The sequence below is a fragment of the Natator depressus genome, chromosome 7 (assembly GCF_965152275.1).
Source record: "Natator depressus isolate rNatDep1 chromosome 7, rNatDep2.hap1, whole genome shotgun sequence".
NCBI lineage: Eukaryota > Metazoa > Chordata > Testudines > Cheloniidae > Natator > Natator depressus.
This window is the reverse complement of record NC_134240.1, coordinates 74,487,433-74,505,329: the sequence shown is the minus strand read 5'-3', so window position 1 is coordinate 74,505,329 and position 17,897 is coordinate 74,487,433. Positions and strand designations below refer to the sequence as shown.

Sequence of the window (17,897 nt, the reverse complement as noted above, 5' to 3'; positions counted from 1 at the left end):
CACTAGGACAAGGATTTTCAAATCCATTATTACTTCTGAAATGAAAGTATGGTGTGAAAAACCTATCCATACTCCCAAAAGAAGAAAAAGGTATGTCCTATTTTCACAGGGACCTCTCTTTTATGCTGGAGCGCCTCCTCCTGTCTGTTTTGGGATTAGCTCTTTTAGCCTGACACCTTCTTTTTGCGGTTTCTTGGCCCCTTGTCTCATACTTTCGGTCTGCAGCCCTCGCTTGTTTTTCAGGAGCTGCAGTGCGTCACCTTTGTGGCTCAGCCCTCCGGCCAAGTCACAAGAGTATTTCCCTTCTAGGGTACTATTCAGGTCTTCCTCACAGTCCCAGGCAGTCCGTAAGTCCGCAGCCCTGGCTGGGCCACTCTCTCAGTGGCAAGAACACATGGTCTCAGACAGCCTCCAAATTCACTGCCCAGATTGTGCCACTCACTCAGTGACTGGTAGGGGAACCCAAGTCTGCCCTCTACTCTGAGTTCTAGTCCAGGGCCCCATCTCCAGAAGCAAAGGTCTGGGCAACCACAAACCTTCCTGCTGATCCCCTCAGCTACTTCCTACTTGCCTATCCCAGGCTTGTATTCTCCACCCTTCCAGCTAAACCCCTTTCCTCTGGATCTGCCAGACCAGGGGCGAGCAAACTTTTTGGCCTGAGGGCCGCATCGGGTTTCCAAAATTGTATGGAGGGCCAGTTAGGGGAGGCTGTGTCTCCCCAAACAGCCAGGCGTGGCCTGGCCCCCGCCTCCTATCTGACCCCGCCCCCGCTTCTCACCCCCTGACGGCTCCTCCAGGACTCCTGCCCCATCTGACCCCCGCTGACCACCCCGGACCCTCCACCCGACTGCCCCCTGCCGCCCCATCCAACGCCCCCTCTCACTCCTGACTTGCCCCCCCCACCCCATCCAACGCCCCCTCTCACTCCTGACTTGCCCCCCCCCGGGACTCCTGCCCCATCCAACCACCCCTTCTCCCTGTCCCCTGACCACCCCCAGAACCCCTGCCCCTGACTGCCCCCTGCCACCCCATCCAACCCCCCCCCTTCCTGACTGCCCCCCCCGGGGACCCCTGCCCCATCCAACTCTCCTGTTCCCTGCCCTCTGACCACTCTGACCCCTATCCACAGCCCTGCCCCCTGACCACCACCCCCAACTCCCCTGCCCTCTATCCAACCCCCCTGCTCCCTGCCCCCTTACTGCGCTGTGCCGTCTAGAGCACTGGATCAGGCCGCAGCTCTGTAACTGCGCTGCCCGGCTGCCCAGAGCGTTGCGCTGGTGGCGTGGTGCGCTGGGGCTGCGGGGGAGGGGCCGGGGGCTAGCCTCCCAGGCCAGGAGCTCAGGGGCTGGGCAGGAGGATCCTGCCAGCCGGATATGGCCAGAGGGCTGTAGTTTGCCCACCTCTGTGCTAGACAAACTCCTCCGTTTGGGTCCAAATCCCTCTCTCTCCTTTGTCCCAGGGAAAGTGACTACAGCCCTTTTCCCTGCAGCCTCTTTCTACTACCAGCTCCCTGGCCTTAAAGAAGCCCTGCCTTTTCCTGCAAAGGGGAGCTCCCCCAGATTAGGGCTTTTCTCAGTCTAAATGTCCTCCTGTTTGCAGCCTAACAGGTTAATTGGCCCATCTGGCCTACGTTAACCCCTTCAAGGCAAGTGTGGGAAGCACACACCACCACACCTATGTATATACATTAGATCGTAACAGACTAGTAGCAGCAGCTAGTTTCATCTTGAATATAGTATTGTATTAATTTAATGCCTTGGTTTCTTCTCTAACAACCAATTGTGGTCTAGCCAAATACCCTTATTTTAAAACAAGTTTAAGTATTTTAATTAAAAAAAAAAAAATTCCATAAAGAAACATTGGTGTACTCTGCTAGCGATACACCTCTGGATTCAAAATTTCCAATTTTTAAAATCCTCATTTCAACAAGAAGTTCTTAAAGTCACTTTTCTGGGATACCAGTACTAGTTACCCCACAGCATTTCACCCAGTGTGTGTTAGTCTGTGACCTCATGGATGCTGATTGAACAATGGGGGATAACAACACTGCACTGTGTAAAATGAAATTCTGACTTTTTCAGCTTCACTGGAAAACATACGAAGAATTCAACATAGGCCATATGGACAAAGGATGGAATTGGTAAGGGGGATTTGAGCCCATCACGGTGACAGGTCAAAGAGAGACCCACATGCGGCGATGTACCTAGGCCCCTTTATTGTCTTAATTCAGCCCTATCTCTAGTCAGATGTGTATGCCTGTTATCCGTATCGTGAACCCACAAAATGTGCTTTCCTTCGATACGACTTATATTTTTTCAATTATATGGGAGCCTTTGCTGCTCTTCATTTTTTCCAATGACTTTTTTTGAACATACGCTTGTAATACTGTTTATAACACTTCCTTATTAAATCTCTTATCTTATGAAAATATTCATGTTTAGTTTTTTTCACAATCTAGGCATTCACAAGTAAGTGGTATGGCAGTAGAGCAGGATGACAGATCAGAGCAGAAGTTGGTTGGTTGGGTGGCTTTTTGGTTTGCAATGACAGCATAGTCATGATTTGTGTGTCTTTGAAACGTTTCTTCAGAGAAAAAGGAATCTTTTAGATAAATTATTCAATTGAGAAGTTGGGAAGACTGCAAAGTAGGGCATGCTGTTGATTTACAAATCAGTGATAGAAGCACAAAGGTTTAGTGTTTGTGTCAATCTGCATTTCTAGTCTAGAATGTTTTGCTGTAGTTAGTGTGAGATTCAAACATCTAGGAAGATCAAAATTAACGGAACTGTTTTTCTCTGGAAGTTTTTTTGATCCGTATGTTGATTCCTCTTCACAGCATGATGAGAGCCTCGAACATTCTAAGCAATGGTAGTATGAAATGGAAACTGGTCTCTACAGATTATGCACTGGAAAATAGAATGGAGGTTGGTGAGGATCCATAGGGGAGACCAGTTATGTCCTGTGGAGCCACCATATCCTCCACAACAAGAGGAGTAGGAAAGGCTCTTGTTCCAATGCAGAAATGTTGCACTTTTTTTTTCTGTTCATGAGATGCCCAAAGCTCCTTTGTGATGTTGCTCAATTCTGGCAAAGATACTTATTCTTTCTGTTCTGAGGCTTGGTTGTTTTTTTTAATTGACACATGTTTATTGTCTAAAGATTAATTGTATTTCAGGATTGGGGTGAATGTAGTTAAGGATTGCTGTATTTGTAATAGCTGTTTTTGTCTCTCCTGCAGACTATGGCAAGAGACTTTTCTTTCCCTGCTCAAAAAAAAAACAAAAAAACCAAGCTTCAGAATTTTTGAATGGGCCTTTGTTTTCTTCTGTTCCAACATAAATGATGACTATCCATCATCTACACCACTGTTTCTCAAACTGGGGTCCAGGGGCCCCGCTGATCAACTCCTCCCCACTCCCTCCCAGCCTCCTGCACACCGGGAAACAGCTGTTCAGCGGTGTGCAGGAGGCACTTGGAGGGAGGGGGAAGAGCGGGGATGGGATGCACTCGGGGGAGGGAGTGGAAAGAGGCAGGAAAGAGGAGGGGGCCAGGGATGGAGTGGGGGCAGTAAGAGGTGGGGTGGGGTTGGGGCTGGTGCTTTGGGGGAAGAGGAGGAGTGGGGGCGAGGTCTGGGGCTGCGTGGCGGGCTTGTGGGGGGGGTCTGCGAAAATTTTAAAATCAAAATGGGGGTCCTCAGGTTGCTAAAGTTTGAGATCCACTGATCTACACCATTATATGTGGGACTGGGATAGGCTTCAGGATTTTCAGGTGGATAAATTGGGGCAATTCCAAATTTAAGATTATCAAAAATGTGAAAATGTTAGGAAATCTTCAGGTAAACACTGCTGTAGAAGTGCTAACATTTAGAGTTTTACAAGGGATAATGGTTCAAATAAACAAGAGGACTGGTAGCAATAAGCCCCCAGCCACTGGAGGATTTTGTAGTACTTTGTATATGTTAACTAATTGGCAGAATGGTAGAACAACAGTAACTAATTGGGAAAACTTGTAGCAAATAATTAATCATAACACCCCTTGAAGGTAAGTAACTTTTCCGATTTTATGGATGGAGGAAACTAAGGCCTGGCCTACACTGCGGGGGGGAATCGATCTAAGTTACGCAACTTTAGCTATGTGAATAACGTAGCTGAAGTCAACGTACTTAGATCTACTTATTGTGGCAAATGGACTGCTGACGCTCCCCTCGTCGACTCCACCTGCACCTCTCGCTCCGGTGGAGTCCTGGAATCGACGGGAGAGTGCTCGGCGGTTGATTTATCGCATCTTCGCTAGACCCGATAAATCGATCCCTGCTAGATCGATTGCTCCTGAGATTAAGTGTAGACATCCCCTAAGAAAGGTTTGGATTGGATTAAAGGTGATTGGATTAGAGCTACAGAGTCAGGATTAGAATGGCTAAATTCCTTGTGCTATGTGTACGAAAGTAAAATGGTCTTGTGGATTACTTGTTATCAAGCTGCCCTTCTTTGTAGCTCGACATTGATGCTGATTGGTCAGTTATAGAGCCAGTATGGCTGCAAGTGGCCTGCTGGAAAGCAGCTTGCAGCAAGCTCATAACCTTCAGCAGCAAACCTGAGCAACGCTGCCCTCACAGCTGTGAATTTGTCTGGGTTCCTCTCAAATTAAGGGAATGGTAGTTGAGTTTTTTCATGGACCTCAAAGTAGATAGTCTAGTGCTAATGAAAAATGAGGCAAACCATCAACTCCAATGGTTGACTTATTTTCAAGGCTGTCTTCACAAGGAAAACTGAGATTAATCCGAATATTTTTGGCCCCCAAGATAAGCAGGGAACATCACAGGCTTCACAGATCTTCAGAGGCTGGCTCTCTAGGTAAGCCTACTGTATATAGTTTTAGTTAAACTAGTGAATTGGGTAAGGAGAGGTATTCTTGATGTTAGTTTTTAAAGCCATAGGATACTTCAGAATTTGTTAGAAAATAGCACTATGGAAATCAGTAATTGAAACTCGTATGCTTCATTCAGTTTTCATATTAGTGAGTCCAATATTTTTTGTTATTTCTCCTCCATGTTAAATAACTGCTACTTTGGGTAATAGCAGAGCATATCAACTTCACTGCTGATTGCACACAACATAACTGCTATTCTCTGCTATTTGAAGGCAATATTTTATAATTGTAAGTGTTAGAAATTACAGTTTATACTGGCCCTTCCATTTATACTGAAAAGACTTAAAATAAGCAAACAAATAACTTTAGAAAATTAGAAGCTGGAAAAGGGAAAATGGGTTTGAGCCCTATTTTTACTACTTTATGATGTATAACGGAGATCTGAAATTTCTTTTAAAACAATCTATCAGAAATAACAGTAATATGAAATAATTGAAGTAATCTGCTTCTATTCAGAAGTGTTGGGTTTTTTTATTGTTGCATGACTGCAACAGTCTTAAAACCCCATCATGTGAACTATGAAGCCTACTCCTAACAAATTAAAAGGCATGGTACTTTGGGCTAGTTAGATCCATAAAATGCTATAGGCTAGTCCACTTCTCAACTCTTGGATGAGAGAACTCAGATGTGATGTTGGTGCTAGTTTTTTTTTGTTTGGATGCATATTCTTGTTTGTATGGAAACTTACAGGTTTCTTATGAGAAAATATGCAACCCAGGAGTGGCAGATTTTTACCTTCTTTCACTGATTAATGTGCATGAAAGATCACAGTACAGACAGCATTAATAACAAAGGGGCTAAAAGACCAAAACAATTGTCTTAAAATATTTTATTCTCGAATACATTATGAAACATATTTCATGAAAGTTTTATATGTAAACAGTATAAGTATCTTTATTCAGTTCTACTTGCGATTTGGTGTTATGAGAAACGTATAGATGTGGGTTTTGTTGGTGTGTTTTTACTGTTAGCTTTTAAGGTGTTAATGGATGAGGTAGTTATTTGGGTTAGGGATTCTCATTAATGGTGACTCATCCAAACAAAATGCAGTTTACCTTAATTCATTTTCACAGTGTGATCTTGGACAGAACTCATCCTAGTTGGAGGTAAGATTTTTTTTTTTAGCCTGATTTAATTGGCCCCATTCTTTTTATTTAGAAATACAACACATTCATAGAATCATAGAATATCAGGGTTGGAAGGGACCTCAGGAGGTCATCTAGTCCAACCCCCTGCTCAAAGCAGGACCAATCCCCAATTAAATCATCCCAGCCAGGGCTTTGTCAAGCCTGACCTTAAAAACTTCTAAGGAAGGAGATTCTACCACCTCCCTAGGTAACGCATTCCAGTGTTTCACCACCCTCCTAGTGAAAAAGTTTTTCCTAATATCCAACCTAAACCTCCCCCACTGCAACTTGAGACCATTACTCCTTGTCCTGTCATCTTCTACCATTGAGAATAGTCTAGAACCATCCTCTTTGGAACCACCTCTCAGGTAGCTGAAAGCAGCTATCAAATCCCCCCCCCCCATTCTTCTCTTCCGCAGACTAAACAATCCCAGTTCCCTCAGCCTCTCCTCATAAGTCATGTGTTCCAGACCCCTAATCATTTTTGTTGCCCTTCGCTGGACTCTCTCCAATTTTTCCACATCCTTCTTATAGTGTGGGGCCCAAAACTGGACACAGTACTCCAGATGAGGCCTCACCAATATCGAATAGAGGGGAATGATCACGTCCCTCAATCTGCTGGCAATGCCCCTACTTATACATCCCAAAATGCCATTGGCCTTCTTGGCAACAAGGGCACACTGCTGACTCATATCCAGCTTCTCGTCCACTGTAACCCCTAGGTCCTTTTCCGCAGAACTGCTGCCTAGCCATTCGGTCCCTAGTCTGTAGCGGTGCATTGGATTCTTCCGTCCTAAGTGCAGGACCCTGCACTTATCCTTGTTGAATCTCATCAGATTTCTTTTGGCCCAATCCTCCAATTTGTCTAGGTCCCTCTGTATCCTATCCCTCCCCTCCAGCGTATCTACCACTCCTCCCAGTTTAGTATCATCCGCAAATTTGCTGAGAGTGCAATCCACACCATCCTCCAGATCATTTATGAAGATATTGAACAAAACCGGCCCAGGGACCGACCCTTGGGGCACTCCACTTGATACCGGCTGCCATCTAGACATGGAGCCATTGATCACTACCCGTTGAGCCCGACAGTCTAGCCAACTTTCTGTCCACCTTATAGTGCATTCATCCAGCCCATACTTCTTTAACTTGCTGACAAGAATACTGTGGGAGACCATGTCAAAAGCTTTGCTAAAGTCAAGGAACAGCACGTCCACTGCTTTCCCTTCATCCATAGAACCAGTAATCTCATCGTAGAAGGCGATTAGATTAGTCAGGCATGCCCTTCCCTTGGTGAATCCATGCTGACTGTTCCTGATCACTTTCCTCTCGTGTAAGTGCTTCAGGATTGATTCCTTGAGGACCTGCTCCATGATTTTTCCGGGGACTGAGGTGACGCTGACTGGCCTGTAGTTCCCAGGATCCTCCTCCTTCCCTTTTTTTAAAGATGGACACTACATTAGCCTTTTTCCAGTCGTCCGGAACTTCCCCCGATCGCCATGAGTTTTCAAAGATAATGGCCAATAGCTCTGCAATCACAGCCGCCAACTCCTTTAGCACTCTCGGATGCAACGCATCCGGCCCCATGGACTTGTGCACGTCCAGCTTTTCTAAGTAGTCCCTAACCACTTCTTTCTCTACAGAGGGCTGGCCACCTACTCCCCATGCTGTGTTGTCCAGCGCAGCAGTCTGGGAGCTGACCTTGTTCATGAAGACAGAGGCGCAAAAAAAGCATTGAGTACATTAGCTTTTTCCACATCCTCTGTCACTAGGTTGCCTCCCTCATTCAGTAAGGGGCCCACACTTTCCTTGGCTTTCTTCTTGTTGCCAACATACCTGAAGAAACCCTTCTTGTTACTCTTAACATCTCTTGCTAGCTGCAGCTCCAGGTGCGATTTGGCCCTCCTGATTTCATTCCTTACATGCCCGAGCAACATTTTTATACTCTTCCCTGGTCGTTTGTCCAATCTTCCACTTCTTGTAAGCTTCTTTTTTATGTTTAAGATCCGCAAGGATTTCACTGTTAAGCCAAGCTGGTCGCCTGCCATATTTACTATTCTTTCGACACATCGGGATGGTTAGTCCCTGTAACCTCAATAGGGATTCTCTGAATTACAGCCAACTCTCCTGGACTCCTTTCCCCCTCATGTTATTCCCCCAGGGGATCCTACCCATCAGTTCCCTAAGGGAGTCGAAGTCTGCTTTCCTGAAGTCCAGGGTCTGTATTCTGCTGCTTACCTTTCTTCCCTGTGTCAGGATCCGGAATTTGACCAACTCATGGTCACTGCCTCCCAGGTTCCCATCCACTTTTGCTTCCCCTACTAATTCTTCCCGGTTTGTGAGCAGCAGGTCAAGAAAAGCTCTCCCCCTAGTTGGCTCCTCCAGCACTTGCACCAGGAAATTGTCCCCTACATTTTCCAAAAACTTCCTGGATTGTCTGTGCACCGCTGTAGTGCTCTCCCAGCAGATATCAGGATGATTAAAGTCGCCCATGAGAACCAGGGCGTGCGATCTAGTAGCTTCTGTGAGTTGCCGGAAGAAAGCCTCATCCACCTCATCCCCCTGGTCCGGTGGTCTATATCAGACTCCCACCACTACATCACTCTTGTTGCTCACACTTCTAAACTTAATCCAGAGACACTCAGGTTTTTCTGCAGTTTCATACTGGACCTCTGAGCAGTCATACTGCTCCCTTACATACAGTGCTACTTCCCCACCTTTTCTGCCCTGCCTGTCCTTCCTGAACAGTTTATAACCATCTATGACAGTACTTCAGTCATGTGAGTTATCCCACCAAGTCTCTGTTATTCCAATCACGTCATAATTCCTTGCCTTCACCAGGACCTCCAGTTCTCCCTGCTTGTTTCCAAGGCTTTGTGCATTTGTATATAGGCACTTGAGATAACCTGCTGATTGCCCCTCATTCTCAGTATGAGGTAGGAGCCCTCCCCTCACAGACGTTCCTGCCTGTGCTTCCTCCCAGTGTCCCGCTTGCCCACTTACCTCAGGGCTTTGGTCTCCTTCCTCCGGTGAACCTAGTTTAAAGCACTCCTCACTAGGTTAGCTAGCCTGCTCGCAAAGATGCTCTTCCCTGTCTTCGTTAGGTGGCGCCCGTCTCTGCCCAGCACTCCTCCTTCATGGAACACTATCCCATGGTCAAAGAATCCAAAGCCTTCTCTCCGACACCACCTGCGTAGCCATTCGTTGACTTCAACGATTCGATGGTCCCTACCCCGGCCTTTTCCTTCCATGGGGTGGATGGATGAGAACACCACTTGCGCCTCAAACTCCTTTATCCTTCTTCCCAGAGCCACGTAGTCTGCAGTGATCCGCTCAAGGTCATTCTTGGCAGTATCATTGGTGCCCACATGGAGAAGCAGGAAGGGGTAGTGATCCAAGGGCTTGATGAGTCTCGGCAGTCTCTCCGTCACATCGCTAATCTTAGCCCCTGGCAAGCAGCAGACTTCTCTGTTTTTCCAGTCAGGGCGGCAGATAGATGACTCAGTCCCCCTGAGGAGAGAGTCCCCGACCACCACCGCCCGCCTCCTTCTCTTGGGAGTGGTGGTCGTGGAACCCCCAACCTCAGGACATCGCATCTCATGCCTTCCAACCAGCGGAGTCTCCTTCTGCTTTCTCCCCCCAGACGTATCATCTGGTCCACTCTCCACAATGGTACCTGTGGAGAGAACATGAAAACGGTTACTTACCTGTGTCTGCGTTGCTGGTACCCGGACATTCCCCCTTCTTCTTCTGGAGGTCACATGTTGCCAAGCTTCTTCACTGGCCTCTTGGCTCCGCTGTGCAACCTGCTCTAAATCTTCAGAGCTTTGTGCCCGTAGAAGCATATCCTGACTTTTGTCCAGGAAATCCTCAGATTCTCGTATGCAACGCAGGGTCGATATCTGTTGCTCCAGACATTCAGTCTTCTCTTCCAATATGGATACTAGCTTGCATTTTGTACAGACAAAGTCGCTTCTGTCCTGTGGAAGAAAGACAAACATGGCACATCCAGTGCAGGTCACAATAGCTGAACACCCCCCCTCCATATCACCTTCCTACTATGAGCTTCCTCAGAGAAGCTGGCAAGATGTAAGCCTCACTGGGCTCACCCCAGGCGAACTCCCAGGCAAACTCCTGCTGTGTGCTGCTCTGCTGTTCCCCGCTGCTGAGCTGGTCCGCCGCCACTCAGCTGGTTCGCGGAGCTCTGGCTATTTTTAAACAGCCAGGCTTCCCTGAAACAAACAAACAGACACTCCTTTTATAAGAATCACATCTGTCCCAGTAGATTCTTACGAGCAGAGTATTTTAGTTCGTATAGGAATGACTTTGTCCCAGTGGTTTTAATGACTATATGGAGTTGATTTTTATAAATGGAGTGCACTGCATGTATAAATAACTAAATATGTCACACTAAAGAACAGGAAATTGAGATTTGAGATACACTTTATTTGGTTAATTGTTAAGTATACAGTGACATCAATTTGAATTCAACCACTATTATTTCTATCAACAAGATGAAATTTTAGTAAAAAAATAAATTAAAAACTTAAACTGAAGTCACTAGTTTGTTTATTTGAGTGGAGCACAAGACTTCTGTGATTGGTAAATTGCAAAGTTTAGAGGAATAGTAATGTATTTAGGTATGGTATGCTTTCCAAAGAATTCTTGATTTTAACTGATGATCCCAAATAGCCTCATTATTCTCTAGCAGTCTGGGGTTCTGATTCAACAAGATACTTAAGCATGTGCCTAACTTTAAGCATGTGACTAGTCCCATTGATTTGCTGAATTGGAACCTTAATGAATAGATCTCCTCTAGTTTTGTAGGCTGCAAAGAGAAAATAGGTAAATGGTCCAAGTGAAACTAATGCAAATTATGGTAGTTAGATTTTACCTTAGCCCTATATTTGCCTTTCTCTGCTGAAAGCTTCAAAAGCTTAGCCTCATACAAGAGCAGGAAACTGACAAACATTTTCAATCTCTGTACAAACTGCAAATTTCAGTACTGTATTTTAATTAGTATAATCAGATTTTTGCAGAGAATCCCCAAGGTGTAATGATTAGTTTACCTGACTAAGGTGGTAATCGGTATGGACTCTGAGATCTATTAATTTATGATGGCTTATTATGAGGAGGACGACGTCTGTCTTCTAACTCTCCTGGTCTTTTAGAGATTTTACTTTTTTTTTTCTTTTTGAAAGGAATGGAATAACAGTGTAAATGTTTTTAAAGTACTTTTTCCTCTCTTATTAAATGTATTGCTTCTCAGTGTAGACGCATATTAAAAAAAAGTAAAAAATTATATATCAAGTACCAAACTAAATGAAATAGCAGAAGGCACACTGTTACATGTGTCAAGTAAATTGAATGGTAATATTTTCAATATCAAATAGGGAAAGCTTGTGTGTCTCACCAAGAGAAGTTGGTCCAATAAAAGATATTACCTCACCCACCTTCTCTCTCTAAAAAATTATAGTCCAAAAAAGAAATGGGAGGCCAGATCTTACTTATTGTGTCTTCGTGCCTATTCAGGGATGTGACCTGCACAGTTTTAGTCAAATGGGTTTTTTATGGCATCTTAGGGGAAATCAGAATTAGAGGCAAGTAAAGCACTCTGTTATTAACCACCAATATTTTATATTAAATACTTCTTCCCACCCTAAAGTATAGATGTGACAATTACAGATGCAGGCTTGAAAATTTTAAATCAGCACTTCAATATTTGTTATATATACTTCAAATATATTGTAAAAGTACACTAAATCATTTAGAGTGACGTAAGTTGCATAAGAGAAAATTTAAATTTCTGAAACAAAGGGCTGTTAAGTATTACATCTAGGTGTATAGCATTTAAAATTAAACCCATAACATTCATTAACGCCATTCTAAGACAATAAAATCAGCTGAGCTGTAATGTGACCCTTAACAAAAATGCAGATTTCTTTGGAATGAAATTAACTTTCTGTGTGGGTTGTAGACTCACTGCTTCATATTCCACTTTAAAACTGAAATAAAAATGTCATGAATAAATTCAAGTGCCACTCTGAGTAATAGCCATTGTGATTGCAAAATGGAAGTCAGCTCAATTCTTCATTTAAACTGATGAGAACTGACTGCTTAGATTTAATCCCAGGGCACTGTAAAAGAACTGTGCCTTTTGAGTCTTACTCTGTTGTCACCAAACTTGTATTGTTGTACAAAATAAACACATTGCACGTAAAGTGGCAAAAGTGATTTATGAAAATATGGATGTTGCTCTTCAGAAATGTAGCAATTAAGAGGAGTGAGTGCAGGGGCAGCCTTTTGTCTTTTAACTGTGTTAGTTTTTCCAATAGGAAGATGGAGGGGGAGAGCACATATATTATGATTTTATCGCTATAGATAAGATGTGTGGATACTTTTCCAAGTGTCATGACTTACTTGGGACCACTTCTGATTACAGCTCTGAGGCTCTGGTTTCAGCAAGGTACTTTAATACATACCTAACTTTAAGCACATGACTAGTCCAGTTGACTGCAACGGGGCTCCTAAAAGTTAGCCGCATGCTTAAGTACCTTGTTGAGTCAGGACGTAAAAGTCCAGTAAAACAAATTGGAAGAGAAAAATCCCAACAAAAATAATTAAATTGAAAATATGTATGGAAAACGAGTGTCTCAGATTACTGGTAGTCATAGCCAACAGAAAAGGACAGTCCTTAAACAGAAGGATGTGGATATAAAGCAGCAATGATCGATCTTTTGTCAAAACAGAGATTGCTTGGTTTAAGTATCAATGCAATCAATGTCATTTGTGGGCTGTGTAGAAACAGTTTCTGTATTATAGGTTCAGTTTTCAGCTTTCTACGTGGCTAATTAAATGTGAGACATTCCAGTGTGTAGAACAGAAACACAATTAGTGTGTTTCCTTGTCTAAACTTGAATAAATGTCAGAAGTAATCATAATAGGACTACTGGAAATGGAGATTTATAAGCTGTTTATCACGCATTTTAAATTAATTAGAAAATAGTTACAAATAGTATTGGATTAATTTTCTGTTTTCTCTAACAGCACCACTTTCCAGAATCAACTTTCAATTAAGGAAATTAGGTAAAATTGTCTTGTGTTGCTGCTGATTCGGTTTTTATTATGTAAAACTCAAATTAGGCATATTTGGAAAGTATTTGTTTTTGAGTTTCTTTGGATTTACATCAAATTGTACTGAAGCGGTCCTCATTGCAAAGAAGTGTTTTATTGAGTAGCTACATTAGGCACAAATGTGACTAGCCTAATTATATTTACACACATCTGTTAGAAAAATATACATTTAACCTTTTGATATTCCTCGATAAGTAATAAAATATTCCAGTTATTTAGAAAATGTCAGTTGAATAAAGAACTTATGTATGTATGCGTGTTGCTGTTTGATATGTTGGTGGTTGACTTACTAAACTTAGGTCCAATGTTACATGACCGCATAAGAGAACAGCTTCATTTTATGCATTATTACATATTTCTGAAAATAAAGGTTTACATTGTTGTTCAAATTTCCCAAAAGGTGACACATGACTACATATTATATCTACCCAGTCAAAATGTAGTATACCTTAATAGCTAGTTGTAGTTATTCTTGCTAATCCTGTTTGAAGCTCCCTTTCTTTACATAGGGAAAATGGTGCTCCTTCTGGTGCTAAACTTTTCATGTTGGCAATACAGCTAAAAAGAAAAGAGGGAAGCAGGAAAACAGTGAACTCCTTCTAAAATAACTGTATTTGTAGTCATTATTGTGCAGAATAGGGTGCTGAGGTTCCAGTGGACATATATTGTTAGACCTGTGTACTGTAAGCATTGGAAGTGACTCATCTAATCATGGGAAGAGCAATGAAAATGAACTTGCATTTTGCTTTGATTCTGAAAATATAAAAGTGTATGATAGGGCTTAAAAAAACTATAACACATACAAACCTTTTGTTGCTGATGTGACATATCCTACACACGTTAATTCCTTTTGTAATGAAGTCAGTAGTTTTAACTAGAATTCCTCTTTAGTTGTCTGCATCTGCGGGTGACAAGAATTATTCGAGGCCCCTTTGACAGTCTTTTTTAACATGTATGCAAATTAATTTTAAATTGTACGTTGAATTTTCTATAATAGTTTTCTTTTCCCATGCATAAACTGATACCTGTTTCTTTGTGTACCCTTTCTCCTAAGTGCATATAACTACGGGGAAAGGCATAACCATTTAACATAACATTTAAAAGGCATTTGCCGTGTAATGAAATCCACCAGATACTGCTTGCTTCTTACTGAGGCCTAGCAGTACTTTATTCCTTTAAAAATCATCCTACAAATATCTTAATCAAAGTGGACCATTATCTGCCCATATGAGCATATTGCACAGGTGACAAGCTGCACAGAAGGAACTAGCAACAGCTGGTGAAGTGAATGGTACTCTATATGCCCTGTGAGGTTTAAGATAAATTACAGTCTCCACCAAGTGGTCAAAAGCCTTCAGTAAGAAAAGCTGAAATGAAATTTGACCCTTCTGAGGATCAATAGTCGGACGGTAAAAAGAGCAGAAGAGACGTCATTGTAAGGAGCAGGGTTGTATCCTGCAAGTGTAAATTCAATTTAAACTTTATTATAACAAAACCATTTTTTAAAAAAATATGTGGTATTTTCTACATGGTGTTTAAGGATGCTGAGGGTTGTGATGTATGGCTGCTGCTGCCAGTGGATACTGGCAAATGGAGAAGCAAACATATAAAGGAGAATCTCATAAAAATACTTTACCAGTTCAAACTACATTGTAATTTCTTCCATATAACTTTTTTGCTAATTTTTATAAAAGCATCTGAAGACCTCTCTTCATTCAGTGACAAGTGCTCTGTGTAATTTAATAGCAAAATTCTATGGGAAGTAATTCACATTACGGGGAAAAACACGCATATCCATGGTAATTATTTTAGTAAGATCCATTCAGTTTGTTTAATCAGTCTGTGGCTATAGAGGTACATTTGCACTCATGAAATCTAGTAGTGTGACCAGAACTCTTTGTTTTGCCTGGTTACAAGCAGATTGAAGGAAATGCAGATCATATGAGTTCTCCAAATGCTATCTGAGGCATGTGTGGATCACTGAGCAAATATCGAGAAACAAACAGGATCAGTCTTCATCCTTCCGAGTGACCAGGATAGCAACCACAAATAATCCCCTTCCCTTTCAGAAGCTAATGAGCTAGGCAGAAAGAGAGCCCTTTTTCTCCATAGCATGGGAGCAGGAGAGAAGCCTTGAAGAACCTTAAAATAGTGTGTTGCATTGTAATGTTTGTGTTGTGGTGTTGTGTAGTGATTTGAGACAACATATGAAACGTAATACAAATGTGGTAACGTGACATGAGACTCTCTCTCCAATGATTTTGTCTGATTTATTCTTTGACATAACTGGCTTTTTAAGACTGAGTATCACTGGTACAGAGCATTTCACATTATCAGCTGTTTGTCATGGCTGTTTAAATGCTTCAGGAAGCAGTCATGCAATTATCTTTTGTCATCTTTTCAGGATCTTTGTAGTTGTACTGACTGTGCTTAATTTCAGAATGCAGTGCTAAAAATAAAATGTGCTCTCTCACTCTGCATCATATTGGGCTGATTTTAAAAAAAAATTAGGGTCTGATAGTTGTGGATTCATTATGTATTAGTCAACCTATTAACAAGCAAAAATATTTAAGTTTAAGAAATAATCCCCAGTTGAGGTAAGAACTATTTTAGTATAACTTAGGTGTGAGTCACATTTTAATATTGGTCAGACATGTTATATTTTTGCCTAATTATTGCGACTCTTAAATAGAGACAGATGCATGGGATTCTGAAAAGTGAAACATTGCAAATGTAGCCTGGTTTTCAATAACATGGTATGCTATTTCAGGGCTCTTTGGTCCACCACTCCACTGTGTCCCTCTCACTAATTTTTCTGAACAGGTATTTGGAACCATTGGGGACCAGGTTTCTTGTTCTGAGTTATAGCACATGTATGTGGTTCACTGTTAGTATTATTAGAGATGTTTTGACAGACCATCCTTCTATAAGGCATGAATTGTAAGTGAAGAGATGGTATTAGCTAAACAGTACAATAGTAAATATAAGTACAGTGTCACAGCGTTAAAAATACATTTTGTTCCAAAACTTCATAATTGCAATTTATTTTGCTTTGTAAGAATAGTGGAAATGCAATGCAAATGGTGGTGCAAGGAAGAATGTCATGAATGTGATCTAAAAAAGCATGTTAGGGGTTTCACTTTTTTTTTTTTAATAAAGCTTGTTTTAGTTTTGAAATGTAGCTCTTGATTCTTGTTCATTGCATGACTTCTTAAGTGGTATCGAAAAAGTTAATCTCAACTCTCTTAATATAATAGCAAGGCTCACAATTTTTATACTTTGGTGTCTGAAACTGACTTTGGGAACTAGCTATTCAGCAAATAAACAGAATTTTAGGAAAGTTTCTTTCCTTTTCTCTGGCAGAATGATGAGAATGTCTCTCTTCAGGACATCCCACTCTCAATACCATCAAGCCCAGAACCACAGGATGTTGAGCCTATATATAAGGTAAATTGACATTGATTGTATTGCAGAATAGCATAACTTTGTTTCTGTCGGTATTGTATATAATTGTAAAGTTAGCACTTCCAGATCAAATAAGCCAGTATAAAGCTGAGGTGAGAAACAGTTCTTATATTTATAATGGTCCTATCAGCTCAGTGAAGTAATACATTCTTTGACATTGTAATAAATTACCTCTTTAGTTCTTTAATAGCTACGCCACAAATGGACAAATTATATTCTTGCATATGGCAGTATATCTTGCAAATAAGGTACACAGTATATATTTTACAATTTCTTGTGTAGTATTTTGTTACACCTTAATTCCTACACTTCAAAACAAACAAACCCCAAAAGCTGTTGACCTGTTTTTATAGCATCTAAAGTTTGTTCAAGTAAAATGGCCCGCTTGAATCTTTAAAACAGAGTGCAAATTGACACACAAGTTAATTATTGAAAAAAATATGCCTTTTCATATTTGCAGTGGACATGTTACAATAATGGCATGTGAAGTTCTTGGTTTTAATTTTATAGATTGTATTTATCCTAAGCATTTGCTGCTCTTTTTGTCCCATAATGTTCACAGGAAGGAGCCAGTCCTTAGAAACTATGACAATTTACACCATCAGAGGATCTTTCCCAAATATGGTCATCTCTCCACTTCTCCACAAGCATTTTAATGAGTGCTAAATTGTAGTCTCATTGCCAAGTTTTCATTACTTCTGTAAAATAGAACACTATTTTATTTTCAAGTATGATCACAGTGTAATTAAAAAGAATGAGGAGTACTTGTGGCACCTGAGAGACTAACAAATTTATTTGAGCATAAGCTTTTGTGGACTAAAGCCCACTTCGTCAGATGCATGTTGTGGAAAATACAGTAGGTAGCTAGATAGAGATATATATACACACACACACACACACACACACACACACAGAACATGAAAAAATGGGGGTTGCCATAACAACTCTAACAAGAGTAATCAATTAAGGTGGGCTATTATCAGCAGGAGAAAAAAAACTTTTGTATGTTAATCAGGATGGCCCATGTCAAACAGTTGACAAGAAGGTGTGAGTAACATTACTCACACCTTCTTGTCAACTGTTTGAAATGGGCCAGTCAGCCTCACCTCAGTCCCTGGAAAAATCATGGAGCGGGTCCTCAAGGAATCAATTCTGAAGCACTTAGAGGAGAGGAAAGTGATCAGGAACAGTCAGCATGGATTCACCAAGGGCAAGTCATGCCTGACTAATCTAATTGCCTTCTAT

At 41.7% G+C, this 17,897-nt stretch overlaps 1 protein-coding gene across 9 annotated transcripts in view; it reads left to right on the top strand.

Annotated features, from left to right (window-relative positions):
- Positions 1 to 17,897, top strand: part of CCSER2 (coiled-coil serine rich protein 2) — a 131,075-nt gene that overhangs the window by 71,049 nt on the left and 42,129 nt on the right. For all 9 annotated transcript variants that reach the window (XM_074958782.1, XM_074958781.1, XM_074958787.1 and 6 more), the window contains exon 7: positions 16,551 to 16,634. In XM_074958782.1, the coding sequence (XP_074814883.1) occupies positions 16,551 to 16,634 (84 nt within the window). The remainder of the gene's footprint in view (positions 1 to 16,550; positions 16,635 to 17,897) is intronic.